Source organism: Drosophila innubila, assembly GCF_004354385.1.
Source record: "Drosophila innubila isolate TH190305 chromosome 2R unlocalized genomic scaffold, UK_Dinn_1.0 1_C_2R, whole genome shotgun sequence".
Lineage (NCBI taxonomy): Eukaryota > Metazoa > Arthropoda > Insecta > Diptera > Drosophilidae > Drosophila > Drosophila innubila.
This window is the reverse complement of record NW_022995374.1, coordinates 7023401-7049180: the sequence shown is the minus strand read 5'-3', so window position 1 is coordinate 7049180 and position 25780 is coordinate 7023401. Positions and strand designations below refer to the sequence as shown.

General features: G+C 38.4%; 3 protein-coding genes across 11 annotated transcripts in view; 1 reads left to right on the top strand and 2 right to left on the bottom strand.

Annotated features, from left to right (window-relative positions):
* Positions 1 to 20229, top strand: part of LOC117783092 (protein hu-li tai shao) — a 31307-nt gene extending 11078 nt beyond the window's left edge. For 4 of the 9 annotated variants that reach the window (XM_034620273.1, XM_034620271.1, XM_034620274.1 and 1 more), the window contains exons 3-11: positions 3776 to 3905; positions 3975 to 4458; positions 4520 to 5225; positions 5298 to 5421; positions 6489 to 6599; positions 6677 to 6971; positions 8752 to 8850; positions 8917 to 8988; positions 16865 to 18796. In XM_034620273.1, the coding sequence (XP_034476164.1) occupies positions 3810 to 3905; positions 3975 to 4458; positions 4520 to 5225; positions 5298 to 5421; positions 6489 to 6599; positions 6677 to 6971; positions 8752 to 8850; positions 8917 to 8988; positions 16865 to 18576 (3699 nt within the window). In that variant the 5' untranslated portion in view covers positions 3776 to 3809 and the 3' untranslated portion in view covers positions 18577 to 18796. Of the gene's footprint in view, positions 1 to 3775; positions 3906 to 3974; positions 4459 to 4519; positions 5226 to 5297; positions 5422 to 6488; positions 6600 to 6676; positions 6972 to 8751; positions 8851 to 8916; positions 8989 to 10989; positions 11059 to 11777; positions 16228 to 16864; positions 18797 to 19332; positions 19401 to 19662 lie in introns of those variants that run through there. The other 5 variants (XM_034620276.1, XM_034620275.1, XM_034620279.1 and 2 more) reach the window with 5 other exon arrangements.
* A 1962-nt stretch (positions 20230 to 22191) lies between these two features.
* Positions 22192 to 23749, bottom strand: LOC117783095 (facilitated trehalose transporter Tret1-2 homolog). Its single transcript, XM_034620284.1, has one exon. It carries the CDS (start codon positions 23691 to 23693, stop codon positions 22278 to 22280), a length of 1416 nt encoding a protein of 471 aa, XP_034476175.1. The 5' UTR covers positions 23694 to 23749; the 3' UTR covers positions 22192 to 22277.
* Positions 23750 to 25037: 1288 nt separating this feature from the next.
* Positions 25038 to 25635, bottom strand: LOC117783098 (protein PET100 homolog, mitochondrial). The gene has a single exon (XM_034620288.1). It carries the CDS (start codon positions 25505 to 25507, stop codon positions 25265 to 25267), a length of 243 nt encoding a protein of 80 aa, XP_034476179.1. The 5' UTR covers positions 25508 to 25635; the 3' UTR covers positions 25038 to 25264.
* Between the last annotated feature and the right edge of the window lie 145 nt (positions 25636 to 25780).

Sequence of the window (25780 nt, the reverse complement as noted above, 5' to 3'; positions counted from 1 at the left end):
GTTGAACAATGTTTCGCATATTAAAATTCAATGTTTATTACTATTTTTTTTTATTACGTTGTATGTCTATTTAATGGACTTTGACGTTAAAGATATCCAACATTTAATTAAATAAACATTGTTTAAGAAGCAATAAAATGTTGAATTTTAAATATTGTTAAGAATTGGTCAAGTAGTGGTCAACGGGTTTATTCTTTGTTTACTAAGATAATAATTTTTCTTTCTCATTTAACTCAGCAAACTTTCAACCCATTCATTGCGATTGTTCACTATTAAAAAAAAATAATCCAAGGCACAGCGACTAATTTGCACAATAACAAAATGAATGAGTGTACAATATTTCATATTTGCTCATTGGAAATAAAAAAGTCACTGACAGCTACAAATTATCATTATTTACACTTAGTGCTCTGCTTTTATGGTTTATTGCACTCGGCGTCATTTGAAATTTGTTGCCTTTTTTATTTGATATGTATGGATGAATATTTGTTATTTGTCAGCACATTGTGTATTCCTACGACTTTCCTTCCCCTCTTTTCTCGACAATGATGTCTGCGTGTTTGTTTGTTGTGTTCTCGTCTTTACTCCTCGTACATTTGTATTTGCTCCAGTAAACTGAACGATCTTTATGCAACGATGACTGCCCCACTGACTGAATGACTTGTTGCGTTATTAAAACTGAATGGAATCATTTGCTCATTGATGATGTTCAAGATGCTGTTGATGATGATGATGACCTTATTGCAGGTTCTTTGTGCTCCGGATGTCTGAAATATTACGTAAGATTTCTTCAGTCGCGATAATTGAATATGTACTTGAGAAATTTAATTAACGCTGTCGTATGTGTGAAAATTAAATAGAGGGTGTCTATTCTGGGGTTAATTGACTGTCATCAAAAGTGTCGACTGGTAATTAACAACATCTTTGCATACATAATTTGATTTTTTTAACTCTGTAACATTTTCTCAATGCTTTAAAATTAAATCTTCTTTATCTGTACGCTTGAAGTTGTTAAGCTTTATTTGTTGAATTTTCACGAAAAGAAATGGGCGTGTTTCTTTGTCGACCGACTAAAGTGTGATGTAATTGCATAATGTCAACAACCGACTGATAATAGACTGTCAGCCAGCCAACCAGACAGCCAGGCTAAAGCAAACAAATTTAATTGTTGTCTTCCGTGCAAAAAGGTCATCCTACATAGTCGGAGTGTCCCCTTATATACATACATACATATGTACATCTGTAGATCTGTAGGTTTGTATGGGCACATGCAACAGCGACAATTGTCACAGTTTTTATTAAAACCTAACCGCAAGCTCCAATGTTAAATTACGTCGCATCGCATCACATGATAAGTTAATTTGATTTGTGTATAAATGTCATTGTTTCTCTTTTGACTAATGTAATTTGATTAGACAAGTTGCGCGAATACCTGGCATTGCCAAAGGTCAATAAACTGTGCAGTAAGCTAAATATTTACATGGAACATATGTAATTTGTTGATGACCTGGCACAATTGGCCATCTAAGGTAACCAGTGTTGCCATAACGGAGACGCATTTGTGTCCAGTTTACAGCTAAATAGCTAGAACAGAGTTAACGTTCATAAAAAATAAAACTTGGGTGCATTTATCCAAGCCACAAATTTTTTATTTTGAGATTTAACTGTTTATCGTAAATTAAAAAAAAGAGAGTTGTATTTTTTGCATCACTGCAGATTCGCCTTAAGTAAGATCAACCACACACACACACACACACACACACCTAACTACCTACACATAACATGATTTGTAGGACAACACTGGCAGACGGGCACGCAACACCTACGCACCAGTAATGGCTCGTTAAGTTTATTGTTCGCTGCCCACACGTACAGAGGCACTTGAAAACCGTTTATTTTCTGTTTGATTTCCACCAAACTTTACATCGTCGCCCACGCACTCAGTGAGCGCATCCAGTAAAAGTTCAATTACCTGGCAACGTTTAAGTTCTCTGCACGCAGTTGTAGTTGTCATTGTTATTCTTTCTCTCGCTCTCTTGCTGTTTCTGAGCTGTCACTCAAAATGTACGGCACGCGCTCAGTCAGCCATAAGCAGCACTCATGTCATAATTAGCAAACAGCAAAAACAAAAACAACAAAAACGAAAGAAAACACCCGTTGAAATGCAGTTTAAATATATGCACATTTGTATGGTCAATGAACAATTGTCAAGGCAACAAAAACAATGTGCATAGGTTTTTGCTCTTTTCCTCTTTACCCTTTCGCCTCAATAACAATGCAGCAATAAGCTGACTACAAAGCAACCGCCGTTTCGATAGGTGCACACTTTCTTTTTGCTGTAGAACAACACTGTGCAAACATTTCTTTTTTTCACATTTTGCATTCTTTTTGCGGCTTCCTCTTTAAATTGTCATTACGTTTATCTTAATTAAGATGGCGGACAAATACACAAACAACAATTGAGACTACGTGTGGGTGAAGTAAATGGAAGTACATGTGTATGTAAAAGTGTGTTTGTGTCATTCATATTAGCATATTTATTGCCGTGCACTTTATTATTTTAGTAGTAAAAAAAAACACTCAAATTGAAAAATTTTTATTCAGAATGGAATTTGTTATATTAGTCGCTGATAATCATCATAACGGAAGATTGCTTTGATTAATATATACAATTATTTATGTACTTGTTTGAAATTTAGACTGGTGCACACACAACAGATATACCAGATATATATATCTGCATGTTGCACACACATGCACATGTAAATAAAGACGCAGCAAAATCTAAATTGAAGGTTAATACCATTCAAACCACCACCACGCCTAAAATTAAAGCGAGCAACGCACTTTTTGTTGTTTTTGTCTTTACTTGTTTATTTGTTTTAAGTGGCGCGTTCGTCGTTTGCGCTGCTCTTTACGCTTGAGATGCGATCTGCCGTCTTGTCTGTGAGTGTGTGTGTGTGTGCATGTATTTTTGTTGCCACTTTCTTCATTTTGTTTTCAGCCGTCAATCTGAATTCGTAAAAAGCCAAATACATTCATATTAAAATAAAAGAAAATTATCTTAAAATAGTTTTTCCATTTCTATTGCCGCACGTTTTATGTTCACACTTCCGTGGGCAGAGCAGCGTCGTTGGCTCGCGCTCCACTGCACGCTCCACACCCCAAAATATTTTACCAACGATTTTACTTTGCAACTGTCAAAAAACCGAAATTTGTTTTTATCCAAAATTAGACTTGTGTTGGGGTTGTAAAATAAATATTATCAGAAAGAAAGCGAAATATGGAAAGAGAGGTTGACCGACTCTCAGAACTTTTGCCAGTCACAGCGCATGCAGACATATTACACGTAAATATATGTATGAATGCGTGTATAAATTGCCCCTTTTGCTAGTTCGCTCTGACAATTTTATTGTGCATTCGCTCTTCTCTGCCGCTCTTCCACTCTTCCACTCTCTCGTGCTCTTGACATATGTATGCTCTCTGAGTCGGCAAATGTGCCATTGGCTGGTTGGGTGGTTCACTTGCGCCCTGCCTTGCAGTTTTATGTTGGGCGTCCACACTGACGCTCTCTGACATTTTCTCTCTCCTTTGCTCTCTGCGCCATCCCCTTTTCAATAACGAAAAGGAAACCGAAAATGCTGCGCTGCAGTTTTGAGGGTCAGTTGAGAATTTTCAGCTGAACTCATCGCAAGCAAAATAATTGTAATTAGTATTTAGCTAAATCTGGTGTAATAAACAAACTAAATGTTATTTTTGTATTCTTTGCTTTTAGCATTTTAATTAAAATATAAACAACAAACTCAAAAATGACTGAATTAGAGCAACCGCCACAAAATGGCATAGATCCCACCGCGGGCGAAGATGATGATAACAACAAAGCGCGTCCCGCGGACATTGAACAGGTAATGACCTAATAAAAATATACAAATATAAAATGGAAAATAAAATGCACTTTCTTTATATTCTTGCAGGATATGCGTGAAATGGAGCGACGCAAACGTGTGGAGGCCATCATGGGCTCAAAACTGTTTCGCGAGGAATTGGAGCGCATTGTGGATTCGGCACGCGAAGGAGGCGCTGGCGCCAGTGGAATATTGCAGCAATTGTCAGATATTGTGGGCGTGCCCGTGAATCGAGTTAGCAATGTGTTTAAGAGCAGCAGTTGCATGGTGCCCATCAATGATATCCGTGGCGTGGAATCTATGGGCTATGCCAAGGGTGAGAAGATACTCAGATGCAAATTGGCGGCCACATTCCGTTTGCTGGACCTGTACGGCTGGACCCAAGGTCTGGGAGCACAGATCACGGCACGCCTCAAGGTCGATCAGGAGTACTTTTTGGTTAATCCCTATGGACTGATGTACCATGAGATGACCGCATCGGCCCTCAACAAAGTCGATATGCAGGGCCAGATTGTGGAGCAGGGTACCACCAACTTTGGAGTGAACAAGAGCCGTAAATAACTGCTGATATTTGAGAAGGGAATCAATTTTTAATCATTTGCATTTTCTTACAGACTTTGTGTTGCACTCGGTGGTGCATGCAGCTCGTCCTGATATTCGCTGCGCCATCTATATTGGCTGCAGTCCCGTGGTGGCCATCTCCTCGCTGAAGTCGGGCCTGCTGGCCCTCACCAAGGATGCCTGCGTATTGGGCGAGATTAGCACACACATCTACACCGGACTGTTTGATGAGGACGAACGCAATCGTCTGGTTCGCAGCCTGGGACCCAACTCCAAGGTCATGTTGCTAGCCAACCATGGTGCGCTGTGCTGTGGCGAGACCATCGAGGAAGCTTTCTATGCCGCCTGTCACATTGTCCAGGCGTGCGAGACGCAATTGAAGCTGCTGCCCGTCGGTATTGACAATCTGGTGCTTATACCCGAGGAGTCGCGCAAGTTAATCTACGATCAGTCGCGTCGTCCACCAGAGGATTTGGAAAAGAAATTTGCCGCTGTCACAGCGGACGACGATGCAGCTGCCGCTAACAAAGAGGAAGCTGCTCCACCCAAGATCGGCAGTCCACCCAAGTGGCGTGTGGGTGGTGCCGAATTTGAGGCATTAATGCGTATGCTGGATAATGCTGGCTATCGAACTGGTTACATCTATCGTCATCCATTGATCAAGTCGGATCCGCCAAAGCCTAAGAATGATGTGGAACTACCACCAGCTGTGTCCTCGTTGGGTTATCTGCTCGAGGAGGAGGAGCTCTTCAGACAGGGGTAAGAAAACAATTGCAAATATAAAAAAAAAAAAATAATATTAATATAATTGTTTTCTCTCTTTCTTGACAGCATTTGGAAGAAGGGAGATCTGCGCAAGGGCGGCGATCGCAGTCGCTGGCTGAACTCGCCCAATGTTTACCAGAAGGTCGAGGTACTGGAGACGGGCACTCCAGATCCCAAGAAAATCACAAAGGTAGAGATCATAACATTTGAAGATATACAAACGAAACAACAGCAAACACAAAAAGTTGTTAACCTCAAGGAAATCGAGGGAAATTAGACGATTTACACACTATATCCTCCTATATCCTAAAACAAATAGGGACAATTTTGTAATAAACCACAGACAAGCAGCAAACACATTCCAAGCAGCCATCTATAGAAATATTAATATTAATTTCCACTCTGCTAACTTTTCTACTTGCTTTCAAAACCAAAAATTATTCACGCATAATAAATACATTTATAATATTTAAGTAAATGTGAAAGTGAAGGGAAATCTGTAATATTTTGTATTCAAAATGAAAATGCAGCTGAATCGCCACTAAATTAATATCACTAAATCAAAAAAAAAAAAGAAAATACAAATATGAAATGCTTTATAAATTGTAATTGCGCATTAATCAAATAAATATATACATATTTAACTAAATCGCATAATTGATGATGATGATGATTTTGTGCCTTCTTAGGGTTTTTCCAATTATTATTATTTGCCTTTAAAACAAAAGAATAGTAAAACAATGCAAAGAAAGAGAAAGACATTTGTTACTAAATATTAAATAAATAATTTTTAAAATAATAATCAAATAAATCGAGATCTCTAATTCCATCCAATCATGCATGTCTTCTAATTTCTTATTATTAACCTCATTCATTATGTTTTTAAATTTTTTTCTTTGCATGATTTGTCTTTTGTCTGTTTTATTATTTATTTATTTAAGGCACAAAATCATTTATGCTTGTTATATTTCATTTATTATAATAACATTACATTTGCTTGCAATTGTCTAGAAAAATATGTATCTGGTGGTGTATTCATCCTAGTGAAGACATGAGATTTAATGTTTACTGCAACGTAAACTAATTATAATTACAAATAATTATTTAGAGTGAGAGTTAAGTTTTTTTGCATTTCAAGTCTAAATAAAACAAATTTCTTTCTCTTTCTTTTTGCATTGCATTCTATAAAAACAACTCGTACGTCTGTGCTATTCCTTTTGACCAAAACCAAATCCAAAAACCTGGCAATTTGTATAGTGGGTTGCCGAGGGTTCACCCACTCACTCAACTCCAGTGCGGATCGAGGATCCTTTGCAGTTTGTGCCAGCTGGAACCACAACCAAGGAGTTTAAGCGCGTCCAACAACAAGTCAGTAATTGGAATTGAAATTTGCAAATTTCTGTTATCGATATCTAATAATTGCTTTAAACGCATTCCATTGATAGATCAAGGATAATCGACGTGCTGACAAAATCTCGGCCGGACCACAATCGCACATATTGGAGGGTGTTACCTGGGATGAGGCAAATCGTATCAAAGATGCAACTGTCTCGCAAACTGGCGACCATGTGGTGCTCATGGGTGCTGCTTCCAAGGGAATCATACAGCGTGGCTTCCAGCATAATGCAACAGTCTACAAGGCACCGTATGCCAAGAATCCATTCGATAATGTGACAGACGATGAGCTCAACGAGTACAAACGCACCGTGGAGCGCAAAAAGAAGAGCATTCATGGCGAATGTAAGAATCAATCAATCAATCCCTTGACACATTTCCAAAACTTCAAAATGTCATAACTTTGTCAAATTTTTGGCCGATTTCCTTCCGGATTGTCAATTTTATCATTATTTGGCCTATATTTTCATTCTGCATCAAAACTGGAAAACTTAATTTTTCTTCCTTTACTGTCCATTTTTTCCATACTCTTCCCTTGACAGTTTTTCGAAAACTTCAAAATGTCATAACTTTGAAAAAATTTAGCCGATTTCCTTCCGGATTGTCAATTTTATCATTATTTGGCCTATATTTTCATTCTGCATCAAAAGTGGAAAACCTAATTTTTGTACCTTTACTGTCAATTTTTTCAATACTCTTCCCTTGACACATTTCCAAAAACTTCAAAATTTCATAACTTTGTCAATTTTTATCCGATTTCCTTCCGGATTGTCAATTTTATCATTATTTGGCCTATATTTTCATTCTGCATCAAAACTGGAAAACCTAATTTTTGTACCTTTACTGTCAATTTTTTCCGTACTCTTCCCTTGAGACATTTCCAAAAACTTCAAAATATCATAACTTTGTCAAATTTTACCCGATTTCCTTTCGGATTGTCAATTTTATAATTATTTGGCCTATATTTTCATTCTGCATCAAAATTGGAAAACTTAATTTTTCTTCCTTTACTGTCCATTTTTTCCATACTCTTCTTCCCTTGACACATTTCCAAAAACTTCAAAATTTCATAACTTTGTCAATTTTTATCCGATTTCCTTCCGGATTGTCAATTTTATCATTATTTGGCCTATATTTTCATTCTGCATCAAAAGTGGAAAACTTAATTTTTCTTTCTTTACTGTCCATTTTTTCCATACTCTTCCCTTGACACATTTCCAAAAACTTCAAAATTTCATAACTTTGTCAATTTTTATCCGATTTCCTTCCGGATTGTCAATTTTATCATTATTTGGCCTATATTTTCATTCTGCATCAAAAGTGGAAAACCTAATTTTTCTTCCTTTACTGTCCATTTTTTCCATACTCTTCCCTTGACACATTTCCAAAAACTTCAAAATTTCATAACTTTGTCAATTTTTATCCGATTTCCTTTCGGATTGTCAATTTTATCATTATTTGGCCTATATTTTCATTCTGCATCAAAATTGGAAAACTTAATTTTTCTTCCTTTACTGTCCATTTTTTCCATACTCTTCCCTTGAAACATTTCCAAAAACTTCAAAATTTCATAACTTTGTCAATTTTTATCCGATTTCCTTCCGGATTGTCAATTTTTATCATTATTTGGCCTATATTTTCATTCTGCATCAAAAGTGGAAAACCTAATTTTTCTTCCTTTACTGTCAATTTTTTCCATAATCTTCCCTTGACACATTTCCAAAAACTTCAAAATTTCATAACTTTGTCAATTTTTATCCGATTTCCTTCCGGATTGTCAATTTTATCATTATTTGGCCTATATTTTCATTCTGCATCAAAATTGGAAAACTTAATTTTTCTTCCTTTACTGTCTATTTTTTCCATACTCTTCACTTGACACTTTTTCGAAAACTTCAAAATGTCATAACTTTGTCCAAATTTAGCCGATTTCCTTCCGGATTGTCAATTTTATCATTATTTGGCCTATATTTTCATTCTGCATCAAAACTGGAAAACCTAATTTTTCTTCCTTTACTGTCAATTTTTTCCATGCTCTTGTCACATTTCCATAAACTTCAACTTCGTATCTCGTGGTCGTGTTTACTTGACTTAAAGATTTGTTAATGTTATTATTTACTTTCAGATACCGATACGGACTTCTCGGAGTCTGAGGCACTCAACTCGATGCAAGCAGCAGGGGCACATGCACATGCAAAACACGCACAGAGTGAACCAGAAACGGGTAAGTGATCGAAATATAAGGTATTATTTAAATTGAGATTAATGTAGAATCTCTGCGCTCTTTCAGAACACCAAGTCATACAGATCCAAACGCAGCAGGCGCCAATTCCCAGCCAGGCTGAGGTTGTGCTGAGCGATGGTAAGTCCGAAACTATTCCCAATTCCTTCTGTTTCCTCTTGTTTTATGTCTATATGGCCATTTATTATTATAATATTTTCAAACACACAGAGTTATGTCTCCCATTCAATTCATATCGAAAACAATTCTCAGATTTGTGATACAAAAATTGTTAAAGTTCTCTTTTTATTTTTTATGCATTTCGTTTCATGTTATTTTTTGAGTTTTATTTATGTCTTTATTTTAAATATTTAGTTTAAAGTAGAAATTGATTTACATATATTTGTATATTTAACGCATATATTTAATTATTAATCTATGGTATTATTTGAAAATTGACTTTTATCCTAACCTTAATTTTAACTTATGCTATTTTCCTTACTTTATTTTTTGCCTTTACTCCACCACTTCAACATAAAAACACACACACAAAAAAAAAATAATAATAAAATATAAAAACAACAACAACTTCATAAAAATTACTATCAAAAGTTAACAAAAAAGTACTCGTAGCACTCGATACCATATCGATATCCTTTCTGTAAAAATCAACTACAATCGCTTCTATTTACGATACAACGATACTTCTGTTAAATACAACTCTGTCTATCTGCTACTACTACTACTATTCTGTCTACTACTTATTTAAGGGATCACCTGTTGTACGGCGTGTATTAAGTGATTTTTAGTTCCACAACAACCGCAACAGAGCAACAACAATAACAACAGAAAACTAGTTTCAAACAGGATTTCCCCCCTCCCATTACAATTTATTTATTTTGATCACAGCTGCAGTTTTGATTTATATATTTGCTAACTTATTGTTTTTATTAGTTTCTTCTTTGTACACTTGTATCTATTTGAAATTAATTCGACAAATTGTAAATCAAAATTTTAAAATTTTTATACCTTTATGATCCTTTTTTTTTATATTTATCCTATAAACCTGTAGCTAAAAACAGGCGCAAATGAATTGGCGGCTAAAATTGCTATGATTTTTTAGTTTTACAAATTTATAGAATGTGTGTAGGGTAAAAACAAAAACAGGCAAAAACAGCTAAAACAACAGCGAAGCTCAACAAAACACGAAAACTACTTCTACTACTTCTACTTCTACTACTACTACATACTACTACCTTTTCTACTACCATAAACAAACTACATGTGTGTGTGTGCAATGCTGCTGCTGCTCCTTTAATTATCTACACTCTCAAAAAAACAAAAAACAAAAACAAATAAAAACAAAATATAAATGCAGTTTAGTACCATACATTTAATGTTTTAGAGGTGAGTGCAGCCCAAAGGATTAGTGTGTAGTATAAATGCAAACACAACAACAACAAGCATTAAAATACTCGTATACTCTAGTTTATAGACCAGCGCAAGAATAATCTGGGCATATGCATTTCATTACACTTCAAGAAACATAATCCACAGCTGTCTAACATGCTCTGTTAATTAACATTCTGCATTCAGTTGGCTTTTCTTCATCACTGTTAATTTACATACTGCATTCAGTTTGCTTTGCTGCGCTCTTAAATTAATCTCTGCTAATTTACATTGCTCGTCATGTTAACAGAATCAGCTCGCTGTTTGTTTAACATAAAGCTTATTCCAGTTTGCAATTGTCTTTCTGTTAGTTTACATGCTAGTTATTTTGGCATATGCTTGACAAGGGAGCTCTGCAACCAAGTTTAATTAATACAAATCTACGCACAATTAGTTAGTATTATAAAATAACTGCAGCTGTTTACCGTTTGATTTGCCTTCTCAGTTGTTCTAGCCCTTAAATTACTTAACACTACACTAACAGCCAACTAACATAATTTAAAACTCAACCAAGCATGCATAATACTAATAACTATTTATTCTTAACTTGTATGATATTTTAAATATACTATTTTAAGTGCTAAGTATGTCGTATATTTTTTTAAGGTTAATTTATCTGAAAACAGAAAAGACAAGAAGAAAACTGCACATGCGAATTTATTTATGTAATTTTATTTCTCAATACTATTTTAGCCACACTTAGTTTTATTAACGGCGAACGCTCTCATACAGCCACAAATCGCAAGCCGCCAACTGGCCGAGGTAACGAACATGTTCTTTTCCCGATTCTACCCTGAACAGCACAATTATATACTTGCATTGTTGCTGCATTTCTGTATATATACATATATATATCCTCATACATACATGAACTAATGCCCAATTCTTCATTGTTATTGGTGTTTTAATAACCCGCAACAAAAACAAATCACTTGGTTTCTAGATGCACCCACTTAACCTAAATTTAGATGATTTAATCTCAATATAAACATAATCCCCTTTTAATATAAATGTACATTCATGTTAGAAATTGATGGGATATTATCAAAATTGAGTTCTTGATTTCAGAGATATCTAATTTAAGTATTAATGCGCTCAACAATTCTCAAACACATTTTTTAAAAGCCCTTTTTAGTAATGCCTTATCATTGGATTTGAATAATTTGTGATCTGAATCTGAATCTGGTATATATTATTAGTTGATTATCTAAGTATTTGTATGTATTTTGTCACAGCGAGTAGCAAGTCATACATGCCGCAATCTTCAGCTGCTGATTTGTCGGATTTGTAGACTTGAGTTGCGCTTGAGAGTAAGTCTTGATATCAGCCTTGATATCTTTGATATCCTTGTTGACTATCCATTAGCCAATTTACTGATGCTGCTTTGACTTTCTTTCGCCTTCCCCAAACACACACTCCACACATAAAAGCAGCGCAAGTTGAAGTTCAAGATCACGATCACGATGAAGATCAAGATCAAGATGAGAGGCAGAGCATCATCTACGATGAGGTGGACAAGGAGAATCATAATGAGAAGCAGAATAGTTCATCCTCGACTAGCAAGTGTCGTCGTGATTTAAGCTCAGCATTTGTTAATCCTCCCTCTACTAGTTCCCGTCCTGACTTGCCACAGAGATCTGAGCACTTGGCTGGGCAAAGACAGATTCAAAATGATTTCTATACTTATGCTTATGGTGAGGGTGGTGGGTCTGTGTCTTTGGGTCGCTGTTGTCAGCCGCAGATTTGTTCGCTGCTCCTGAATGCTTTACACTCGGAGCACTTGAATCCCATGTCCTATCATCGCAATAGTCCCACTTCGAGCACTGTGACCACCAGCACTCATGAATCCTTGACGCCACGTCGTCCCTTGCAGTTGGCCAATGTCGTGTTGACCGTTCCCTCTGTTCCGGCTCCGTATCGCACCTGTTCCCACTTTGGCTTCAATTCGCCGCGTCAGACGCCACGGACGGAGCACCGACATGTGCCAGCTGGATCCGAATGTGTTCGCTATCGTCCAATGCATCGTGTGATCAGCTATGAGGAGATCTTTGCCACACCCCGTTACGAGCAGCTGTGCCACTCGTGCTTCGATCAATTGCTGCGCCTCAAGCCGGAGCTGCAGCGTCGCAGTGCTCCAAGCAGCAGTCTCGAAGATCCCGATGAACTGATTAGCTATCCCAGCAGCTCGGTTACGCCACGGAAGCTGACCACTTTAACTGAGACAAATGATGAGGGAGGCGAGGAGGAGCAGGAGCAGGAAGAGGAAGAATATGCTGAGATCTCGGAGCGTCCAAATGCTCAGTGTCATGTTAGCACACAGACAGGTTCCAGTTTCCTACGACAGCTCGACCGTTTCAACTACTCTGAGGAATCGACCAATGTGGGCTATGTGCCAGGTCTGCAGATCAGTGACATCAGCTTGCCAGGTGTCCCTACCATGTCCAGTCCTGCGGCCAGTGCAACGAGCGAGCCGCCGTTGAAATCATTGCCAGGACTGCAAACCAAATCCACCATAACGGACATTACGGAGGTGTGGAACTTTGGCAACTGGCAGCAGGAATCCCAGCAAGATCGGCAGAAGCAACAGCCGCTCACTGAACGTCATATAACTTTAGAGATTACACAGCAATTTAATGCCCCACAGGAGCAGAATCGGGATCAGGAGCGACAGTTAATGTCACGGGATGAGCGACAGCGTCGGAAAACGGAATTCGAAGAACTCTGGCAGGATCATGTGCAGTACTTTGGCGCCAAGCAGAATATGGAAGAGGAAGCAGCACCAACAGTTGCTGGAGAGGCGCAGGAGGAGGAAACTCTATGGACATTTGTGCCGGCAGCAGCTCAAGCAGAGCAAGTCCAAATTCTAGCTCAAGACTCCTCCAACGAGGAGGCACAGCAACAGGTGACAGACGAAGCGTTGCCAAAGATGTTGCAAGATTTCGAAGAGAGTCTCAGCGCAGCCGGTGAGAATCTGGAGAAACTGGTGGCCATTGCCAAGAAGCTGCAAGTGGAGGAAACAAAAGAGGAAGAAGAAGAAGAAACCGTGGAATCCATGGAGAATGGTTCGCTATTTCGTGCCATTAGCTTGGAGAATATTGCCGAAGCCGATGATGCGGCATCTGTGTCGGAGCCACAACTTATGGTGACGTTCACGGATGATGATGATGATGCGGGTGAAGAGCTGGAGGAACAGGAGGAGCAGGAGCCTCAGGAGGAGAAGCGAGACGATGAGAAGCCAGTGACACCTTTGCCCGAAGTGAGCTACAAGGAAAAGAACAATCCCGAGTGCACACAAATCGATGAGAAGGAAGTCGATGAAAATGAAGGACATAAAGTAGAGGAAGAGAAACAGGAGCAGCAACAGGAGTCGAAATCACAGCAAGAGCGAGCAGACACTATGGCAAGTGGTTCCTCCACTGATAATGGCATATTCTCGCCATTGGAACGCGAGATTCTCGATCGCATCGAGGCTGGCAAGCTGAAGGAAAGGGAATCGATCTTTGGCCGGATTGATGAGAGCATACGCAACAAGTTGACGACTTGCCGGCTCAAGAACATGGTCAGCGATGTGGAAGAAACCTTCTCGACATGCACACACATCTTTCGAAGTCCGCCGCCAAAAAAGACGACGCCGACATCGACGCCGCAGCCGCATCTGTTTCAATTCAGCAGCGAACCGCGTCCCTCCGCCTACAGCATGCACAACATTGAGGCACCGAGCAGCTCCTCGGCCCATGTGCATTTGGTAACGGGTCAGGCGCCACGACTTTCACGCTCCTGGACAAGCTATCCGGCGGAGAGCAGTGAGCAGGCGTCGCCATCACCCTCGCCGTCCACCTCGTCGCTGGAGAGCAGCATGTCCTCCAAGACATTTGTGTGTCGCAGCACGCCGCGACAGAAGCGCAACTTTATCCAGGAGAACATACGCAATGCCAGCAAACCACGTGCATACGCCTCCACGATGAGCTCGATTGCAAATCGGAAGACTCGCAGACAGGAGACGCCAAGTGATCTCCAAGCATCTCCTGTGTGCACATTTCAGGCGGAAGAGCGGGGAAGCAGCGCCCGTCTTTGGGTCACGTTGCCCATGAGTCCGCGGAGTCCACGTAGTGTCATCGGTCAGAAGCGCAGATCGGCCAGTCCAAATCGGGCAGTTTATCCAACTTCCCACTCCTCCTGCTCGGCCTACGGCAAGCGTCGCAAACCCATTGGGATTCATTTGGCCCGGATGCGACGTATTCCCCACTCCGTCTCCGTTTTGCAGAAATCCATATCGAGTAGCACCTTCTTTGCCGATACCTGTGAACTATCCGATAATATCGGATTGATGCAAGTCCAATCAAATACCACATTTGAGCTGGAAGAAGAAGAAGAACCACAAAATGAAACCCTCAAGCCGGAAACTGTTGAGGAAGAGGATGAAATTGGAGAGAATAAAATGAATGCAACCAATAGCACCATTTATTACAGTGCCAACGATAGTACACTGACAGAGACTCAAAGAAGGAGCCAGGAAATGGAAATGACAATAAAGAAGGATAATAATAAAAAACTACAAACTCGATTATCCGGCGGAGAAACAACAGATGTTGGCAGTCAAGAAGCTGGACAGGAAACTGTGGAAACCGAGGAATATATTGAATACACAAGCTATAATGACGAATTGTCAGATCCCGATGCAGTTGAAGAGGAAGAAGATAATGGTGAGCAAAAATTAGAGGAAATTGAGGAAACTGAAGAACCCGAAGAAGCTGATAATCCAAACACAACTGATGATGAGGAAGAAACTTCCACAAACAATCCAGTAACTTCAAATGATCTAGAGATAGTCACTTACTCTATTGACAATGCTCAGACTTCGAGCTTGGAGAATATATCTATCGCCTTGGCAAATGAATCAAATATAGACATTGTCATCTTAGAAGAGATTCAGGAAAGTACGAGTAATATTACAGAAAGCGAAGGTGATATTATTTCCGCCGAACAGAATGATGAGAGAAATGTGTTGAACATTTTAGAAATTGATAGTTTTGACTCATTTTCTCTTAGCTCGGTCCCAGCAGCCTTTAATCTCGGCACAAACCGCAAACTCGACTTTATAGATAACGACAGTGATGATGATAAAAGTTCAGTTGATAAAGAATTCTTGCTCACTAAAGATGAGAATTTACAAATTTCGACTTCGGATGAATCGGAGGAGGATGATAACAAACCAAACACATCTGCGGCAGCTGCAAAGAAAAGGAAATCCAAAAGAAAATCGGAAAACACTAAAGATGACGAAATTGTTGAATTAAGAACACAGTGTAAGATCAAGGAGGGAACTCTACATATAACCGAAGAAAAACCATTAGACGATATTCAAATCCCTCGTTGTGAGAATGGTAATAGGAATAGGATAAATTCCTACAATCCATTTTTCGAATACGAAGATTGGAATATATTCGATATGGTAGATGATGAAGCAATTGCTGACGAACATGATGAATATGAGTTGGAGGAATCTTTAAATGAATTTGAAATAACAATAGAAAAAGATTTTGATACGGATCATGATGATGATGAAAATAATGAAAATGAACAGTTGCGCATTGAACTTGATCCAAATATTCTGTATCCCATTAGCTCTGAGGAGGATTCCTCATACCTAAGATTGCCTCCAGGCATCTATGACTTTGGTTCCTTTATTCTGGAATGCATCATAAGCGAAGAGCACACAACAGACGACGAAGACGACGAAAAAGACGATACTAATGCTAAAAACTCATCACAAACTCTGGAAATCTCTCAAAACGAAGCAAATCAATCGATGGTTTTGCAAGAGGAAATACAAATCGATAACTTTGATAATTTGGGTTTCGACAACTCACTTTCGGCTAAACCCAAAGACTAATGCCCCACCCCACCCCTTTCTATTTTTTCCCTTGATAATTTACAAAATATTTATCTTTTATTCTGTGTCAAGTCTGTTAACTGAAAGTCTTTTTTTTTTCCAAACTTGAAAAATTCAGAATTTTTTACCTCTATACATTTTGCATTCATATTCAAGCATGTATTATTAATTAACATGTACTATATCATATATACTAACCAGACATGTGGAAAATCGTCAACTATATGGTAAAAGGAAGACAAATAAAAATTTGTTTATGATTTCAGTATTCATATTTAATTTAATTAGTTGTATCTTTTAATAATAGTCCATAAGTTGTTTCAATAATGGTAAAAGGAAGTACACAACAAATTTGTATACTATTTAATTATTAAGCTTATAAGACAGACAAAATAATGTTCATGTTAAGACTCTGTTAATTTGAGTTAAATGTAGATGTGAGTGCTGTAAGCGTTTATGTTAAGACTGTTTATGTTAAGACTCTGTTAATTTAAGTGCTACTGTTAAGCGCTCTATTGTTGTTATGTTAAATGTAGCTGTGAGTGTTGGTAAGCGTTGAGAGATCCATTGCCCTTTTTTGTGCGTTTTGTCAAGTGTTTGTCCCGCTCACGCACACATGCACACTCATTGCAAACTGCACCATTCTCTCTTTCTCACTCTTCCTCTCTCTCTCAGCGAGTTGTGCTTTTTTGGCACTGAAATACGCTTTTCTCTATATGCCGAGCACACAGCGTTATTTGAATCTGTGCGTTGAGCAATTTCAACGCATTCACGTGAATGTCATATACAAAGTGGATGCTACAAACAGATACCACAACTATCCGCCGCTTATTAATTCCAACAACAACAATAATAACTCAACCGTGGGTAATCAGGAGAGCTTTGCAGTTAATAATTTAGCTTGCAGCACACCTGTTAGAGGCGCCACTCGTCAACCTGCTGATAGTAACAACAATAATAATAGTATTAATAATAATAATGCTAGTCCACATCGCACTTGCTCCCACTACGGCTACAACTGTCCACTGACGAATGCACCCAACATAATGCTGCATCCGGAGAATCGGAGTATCTGGTTATCGGTGGTCGAGCAGCGTGAGAAAGTCGTCTCCTTTATTGATCTGACTGCGCTGAGCTTTGCCAAGCGTCAAATGCTGCATGTTCTCAGCGGATGTGGCAAGTCTACGTCTACCTCTCCGGTTACTACTACTACGGATCCGCCGACTCCCTCCTACGTTTCTGCTATGGAAATTAAACTGGAACCGCAGTCGCAGCGAAAGAATCGCAACAACAACAGCGCCAACGAATCTTTGGACGAGATGATGATGCAGCTCAACTCCAAGATGACCACATCCACTATGATTTCACAGCCGGAGCCGGAGTCGGAGACGGAAAGAGAAAACGACAGCTGTCAGCAGAGCGCCAACGATTCGCTGGACGAGATGATTGAACTCTTCAATTCCAAGTTGTCCATAAACACATCGCCCAAGAATTCACAGCCGGAGCCTGAGCCGGAACCGGAGCCAGAGCGTGACGATGACAGCCTCTATCCGAGCAGTTATGTTTCGCGTAACTTTTTGCCGGACAATCATGCCATGGCCAAGGATACGGGAACCGGAGCGGATAAGCCCGAGGCGGAGCAGGTCATGTACCAGAACGGCGACGACAGCGGACTGGGATTGGGCAGTAGCCGTGGAGCGGGACGACGCCAACGTCTGCTCACAACCAGCAACGAGTCGTCCACACAGGAGGCGGAAGCCTACAGCCAAGGCAAACACATTCGGCTGACGTTGAGCAGCTCCCCGGAAGTGGAAACCCAATTGAAATCCTCCTCCATTGAGATTCTAATCAACGTATCGCTGCGCAACTCGGAGTGCATGCAGACGGTGCAACAACACGAGCAGGAGTTCCGTTCCAAGCTGGAGAAGGTCATCGATGATGAGATCCATTACATATCCCAGCAGCTGGCCATGCAGCATCGCACTGCACACCTGTTGCACACCTGTTCAACGGAGCAGCATCCGCAACATCCTCATCCGCGTGCTCCGCTTGCCACGCCCACGCCCTCCACTTCGCTGCTGCTGCAACGCAGCAATTCGGCACCAGCACTGTGCCACACTTACAGCTATGTGGCACTGCCGTTACCACCACATGCACCGCCATCGACACCAACTATCAGTCACAGTCACAGCCATAATTGTGGTGCCGAGCCAGATGAGCTGCAGCGTCTGCAAATGTCGCTGGATCTGGAGCTGCAGCATCTGTTAAATAACATAATGCGAGCTCATGCGTTGCACAATCAAGCTGTTATCGAATGCCACACGCGAATCTCGCAGATCTGTGAGGATATTATTAGTGGGGTGGCAAACAGAACTAGGGCCAAGTAAAGTTAGTCAAGTAATTATTTTGACATAAAAATACATGAACTCATTGAGATTCTTTGGCTTTAAAATTAAGAAAATACAACAATAATATACAGATATTTTTTTGTCAAAGCAATTACTATACGCACTGTATTTTATTACGCATACCTTTTGTATTACTTAATCTGAGCACATGAATATTGTTGTTAATTTCAATCAAACCATATTATTGTATTATCTAAACTAAGCACATGAATATTACTTTTTGTTTACTGTTAACCATATCTATGTTACACACACATATCTTGTTTTAAAATTTCAATAAATGTAATCTTTATTCATAACCGTCATTTAATAAGTTAACTACATATTAAATAAAAAATGATCATTCATTATAAGTCACCAAAACAGAATGAAGCACAGGTAACATTTTTTGCACTTTATATTTTTGAATGTTTATTATGCTTTGCATGTTTTTATGGTATTTTTGGCTCTAATTTTGAATGCATGTTTGTGTTTTGTCTAACTAATATATGTGTACTAAAACTCTGACTCGTTACATTATCATACTGACACTCTACATGTTTTAGTTGTAACATCATTTTTGTGTTCATTTAATGTGTGCGTGTGTGTATCTAACGGTGAAGAATTATGCATACATATACCTATGGGTGTATGTGTGTGGGATTTTGTGTGCGTCCATTGAGTTACATGTGTGTATGTAAATGTTTTTAAAAATCCAATTAATTAATTTGTATTTATTTTCTGTGCAATCAACAGGTGAGAACGTACAAAATGGCGATCACTCGGAGGCGCATTTAAGCACCTTTTCACAGAGCAGTAAAGAGGTAAGTAGAAAGAGAGAGAGAGAGAGAGAGAGAGCGGAGAGAGCATAAAAGCACAACAATTGCAAAAACTCTCTCCCTTTGCCTCCTACGCATTCATCCCACATTGCCATTCGATACTATCGATAATTTTCACTTTGGAATCGGGCTTTCGATTCATTGCGCCCATCACTATTCACAATCAATCATCGTTTTAACGGCATTTCCATTGCTCGCCTACTAAAACAAATGCAAACGATATTCTCATTGCAAATTTCTATTACGGTTCCAGGATGTATCCACGGACGGTTCACCCAAGAAAGACAAGAAGAAGAAGAAGGGCCTGCGCACACCATCGTTTTTGAAAAAGAAGAAGGAGAAGAAGAAGGCAGAGGCTTAAATTGACCACAATCAGCAGATGCGCGGGCGGGGACGACAGTGTAACCGAGTAAAAACGAGAGAGATAGAGAGAGAGAGATCGTGACGAGGGAGAGAGTTAAGAGAGTAACGATGATTGTAAACGACAAAGAGAAATCAGCAAATAATATATGAATGAGGCATAAAACTGAAACAAATGAGCAGCTACATCTGATCAAGTAGAAGATGGCTATAATATGACGACGATGAAAGAGACAACATCAGATAAAGGCATTAAAACAAAAACAAAAGTTTATATCAAACACAAACTGAAACACACAATTCAAATTCAATTCTTGATACGCATTCAACACAATTGCCGCTGTTCTATACAAAAACAAAAAACAAAAAAAATAAGAAAGCAAATCTAATAGTTCTCTAAGCGCTTAAATATACTACGTAAAAGCATTACATAGTAACCAAAAGAAAAAACAAACAACAAATAAATCAAGATTTGAGAGTGTGTGACATTGAACAACAAATTGAAAATAACTTATACACAAGAAATTGTTTAAGAAAAAGATGAAATTTTTTGTAATTTATGTGCTAGTTTATTTTATAAACAAGAATGATCAATTGCCACACAGATACACACACACACACACATACAAGTACGTTTATGTGTATACAAATATGCAATATTTTTTATAAACGCAATAAAAAGCAACAAACATTTTGATATTCTTTGCATGAGTGTGTGTGTCGAAATATTATTATTATTGCTTTGAATGTTTTATGTTTTATAATTATGAACTATTATTCTATTTTTTTAGTTTCGTTTATTTCTATTTTTTTGTATTAAAATAAAAGCAGCCAATTTCACACACACATACAAATAATAAATAAATAATAGAGAGATGTATACATGCAGCATTGTATTAGTTTTTTATATAAATAATTATATATTTTTATGTACGTAAAACTGTTTATATATATTTGTATATGTACAACACAAATAAATTATGAAGAAAGAATGCAGAATGCACAGAAAAGCAGAAGCAGAGAGTAATATAACTGATAAAACACAAAACAAATGGCCAGAACTCTTTGATGCTGATAAAAATGTCCGTTTTTTCATGTATTGTAAGTAAATAACCAATTTCGCAATTCTCCAAAATTCGTTAAAGGATAATGAACAAAACTCCCAACAATTAAAACTGCCATAGCATGTAAAGTTGTAAGGCACAAAGTCGTCAAATTGCATTTTAAATGTTTATTAAAAAATAATAATTATCATCAGACTTATTACCAACAGTTTCTGCTTTTCATTGCATAACAAAAACAATCACACACACTTAAACAAATAAATAAACACACAACAAAAACAATCGTGCATATAATATACAAGCATTGCCTGAGCCTTAGAAAACAGTTAAAACATTATAATAAAATAAAACATAATATTTAAATCATTTAATATTTATCGATTATTTGCGCAACGACAGAAGCTTATTTCTAGCAACTTTTTTATGTCCGATTTAAAAAAGTTTGTACAATTATTTTCGACTTTTCTTAGAAATATGTGAATATTCTCAGTGCAAATAATGCTAATTTCAAATAACAACAAATTCAAAACGATATGTGGAAATGATGAGAAAATGGAACCACGAAGAAGAATATAAAAAACAAAAGCAGCCCCAAAAAAGCTGTTTTTCTGAATATTCGTTAGATCTTAAGTAAATGCATATATATTTAAATTCGTATTATATAATTATATAAAACACACACGACACACAAAACGCAAAACATTATTAATAAACACTTGGAAATTGTACAAAACTCTCGCAACTTTTTGGAACTTGTTAAAAAACGAAACTATCTACAATATTGGAAAGTGTTAATTTGTCAAATAGAAAAGGTTTCATTTGAGTTGAAGTAAAAATGCTACAGTGCAATAGATGGCGTTTTACGCTGAATAACTTGTCTGCTTATAATGCAATTGTAATGCAGGTTTTCAGATTAGATAAAGGGTACAGAAAGAATTTAAATCGCTTGGAGTCCTTGAGCGTAGAGTATAAATTTCGACAGCTTGCATTATTATTTTGAAACAGGGAATAATAACGAAATATATGCAGGAAAAAGACTCGATCTGTTTCGGTATTAATCCCAGACATTGAATTTAAAAACGAGTTGATTTGATATGTGGAAACAATTTGTTTATTTCAGAGACAGCAATCATTGTAAGATTTAATAAAAATAATTATGAAACAATGATTGTTTTAAATTTTTGTTGATTTACTCAAAAAATGCATTTTTAAGCAACAAAGTAAATGATTGATTGACTTTTATGTGTTGCTGAAAAATAATGATAATTTTTTGTTAAAAATAAAGCTCAATTTGTAAAAAGGGTTAAATTGGACTTTATCCAGTTTTAAGTTTAAAAAAAGAGTCAAAAATGTCGAAATCAAATAAACTTTATTCTTATCGATAGGGACTATTACTACACAGTATACTTAGACGTATGTACACATAAGATGACCAATTCTAATGATGGTCTTCCTCTTCTGGGGTAGTAGATTTCTTGCCTCCAGCCAGGATGTGCTGAATCTCGAGCAGAGATTTTCCCTTCGTTTCGGGCACACAAAGCAATGAGTAGACAAAGGCGATGACAGCGATGACAGTGAAGATCCAGAATGTTGGCGCCGATCCAATGCTATTCTTCAATATGGGAAACAATTTGGTGACCAGAAAGGCGGAGAACCAGTTGCTGGTGCCGGCAATGGAACCGGCGACACTTTTGACATCTTCGGTGAACAACTCGGCCATGATAATCCAAGGCACGGGTCCAAAGCCAATGGAGAAGAATACGATAAAGAGCAGGATGCTGGTGATGGGCAACCAGCCTATGGATGTCACCGAATCCGGATCGCTCTCCTTCATTTGAAAGTAGACGCCCATTAGGCAGGTGGTAATGGCCATGAAGATGGAGGAGATGAGCAGGAGAATGCGACGTCCAGCCTTGTCGATGATCATCGTGGCCACCAGGGTCATCACCACCTGGGTGGCGCCAATGAGAATCGTGCAGACACGTCCGCTGAGACCAGCGCCAACATCCTCGAAAATGGACGTGGAGTAGAACATGATGGCGTTAATACCCGTCCACTGCTGCAAAGCCTGAAGGATCACCGAAATGGCGATGCCCTTGAGTGTTATGGGACGACGCAGTGCCGCAAAAACATTGACCTTGGGCTCATCCACGTTCTTGTTGGTCTCCTCCATAATTTCCTTGAGCTCATCGCTGACATCGCAATCCTTGCCACGCAGCCACTTCAAGGATCGGACTGCATCGTCGGGACGGTTCTTCATGGCCAAATAAATGGGGGATTCGGGCATGAAGAAGTGCACCACGGCAAAGATTAGCGGCAGAATGGCGCACAATATATTGATGTACAGTAGGGTTAAATAGCCGCCAACGATATAACCATATAGCAATCCCGACACGGTGTTCAGCTGGAAGAAGCTGCCCAGTTTGCCACGTGTGTCAATTGTCGAGATCTCCGTGGAGTACATGGAGGCCGTCACACAGAAGGCGCCACCGCAGACTCCCAGGATAAAGCGTCCAAAGTACAGCATGGTCACATTGCTGGCGAAGATCATGAGCAGCCAGCCGACCATATAGGGTGGTATTAACGCCAACATTGTCGGCCTGCGTCCGATCCAATCGATGACAAATCCCGCCGGAATACACACACAGGTGGCGCCCAATGTCAGCAGGGAGGAGACCCATCCAAACTGGTCCGCTGACACTGGAAACCCGTAGGCTTCCTCCGTCGTCAGCATTTTCTCGACAGGAGCTGACCAACCCATGCTGGCACCCATGCAAAAGGCTCCGAATGCCGCCGACAAACCGGCTATATATTGTGGTAACACCTTTGCCTTGGCCATTTTTTCTATCGCCATCTTTCTCTTCTTTTCGGTTTGGTTCTGTTCCGTTCTGATCTCTTCCGTTTGATGGTTGAAATTAAACTGATTGTTGACTGACAATTCTAACTTAGCTGGAAAAATCGTTGCATCGGACATGCTGATAACTGCGACGTCAACGTCGCAGTCGACGTCGAAGCATCTTCCGCTTGCAGCGCAGAGAGGCCATAAATCAGGTGCAGCCGCTACTGAAGTGGGCAATATATTCGAAATGGCCTATTAAACACTCATCCAATATTTTCAAAAGCTTACTGTATTTTTAATTTTATTTTTAAATGTAAAACTCTATAAGAGTTTTTAATTTTTTTTTTAATATTTAACAGAGACATAAAATATCAGTTAAAAGCTTAAAGCTATCAAACCCAAAAAAACTAATCTAGTTGAATGAGATAAACAGAGATAACCTTCTTTTGGACGGAATCCAATTTTAAATTTTCAGACCCCGTACTTAAAAAAGTACAGGGGTCTATTAAATTTTTTTTTTTTAATAAGGGTTTATTTCTCGATTAAATTAAAAAAAATATATATAAAAATAATAATAAAAATTAAATTTATATACGTATTTGATTAATTAAATAATCAACTCTTATTTTAATTTTTTAAGTAAGAAATTATTGTAAATATATACAAAAAAAAAAAATTTTAAATTGAAAAATAACTCTCATTTTTAAGTTTTATATTATTTAAAATTTGTTTATCTACGTCTATTACTACTATACTATACTATATCTATTTATCTTTTTATATCTATTATATAAAAACTATAATTCCTGATTTAAAATAATTTTACTATGACGTAGTTGACGTGAAATAAATACATAAATTATAGAACAAAATGATTAAAGGGCAATCTGTACAATTGGAACGCTCTAACTAACTATTGTTGTTGTTAATTAATTATTGACTGCGTGTGAAAAGTACAGGTGGGTAAAGTTTTCCCCCCGTCCGCTCTTATCAAATCGCTTAACGTGGATCTAATCTAGTACCGAGTGCGGAATTTGCACACAATTTTAACGGCAACGGTCATCTGTCGGTCATCGGTGGAAGCAAGCAGCGAAGCTAAGTGGAAAGACAGATACCAGATACACTCAATGGAGTGAGTCGTCATAGCACGAGGTACTTGTGGATCTTGTGGACAGTGAGACAAGTGGATGTCATCGATAATGGCGGGAGCGCATCGAGTTTTTAACTAAATGATTCCAGCTCCATTGATAAGTACCTTGTTTTGCGAAAGGGTATGTAGTACTTTATTTACTATCCATTGAGTCACATAGTCGTAACGCCGGTCCAGTTGATAAAATTCAGTGAGCACTCGAAGAGTTCCCGTTAAAATATAAGCGGAGGTAAACATTGAAAGATAACCTCACACATTTGTTTATTTACACTCGTTTAATAGCTGGTTTAACGAAAATGTGACGCAGTTACAACGGCGAAATATTTAATTACATATTTATTCAATGAGACATTGCCACTTTTGATGCCACTTGTCTTATATAATCTAAATTCTGATATCAAATATATTTAGCAATGTGACGGCGTCGGACAAAGCTTTACTTCTTGCGTTCTGCCTCCTCCATGGCGCGCATCATTGCTGCATCGTGCTTCTGGTGGTGCTCACGTATGGCCCGTTGCAGTTCCTCGTGATGGCTCTTGCTTTCCGGTGGATAAAGCTCCCGCTTCTTCTTGGTCACCCACTCCTCAAAGTATTCAGGCTGATTGAATATGTGAAACAGTGCAACTGGGAACGTCATGTACATGCCCATTTTGGCTACCTCCAATACCCAGGTGCCCATGTTGATATACAATGCAATCTCTTAATTACTCGCACAAATTATAATTATTACTTATTATCCAATTCTTGATATTTCGTTTTGTCCAGCGGCTATCAACAAAAATCAGCTGTTTTTTGAGTATTGTATAATGCTGATTTCGGAACTATGAGTCAGTGTTGTCAGCAGTTAAAAAAATGACAATTTATCGATATCGATACATAATAAGATGTAACGATTTTTTAAATTTGCAGAAAGATTTAAATTATTTAACAAATTTATTTCGAAATTAGATTA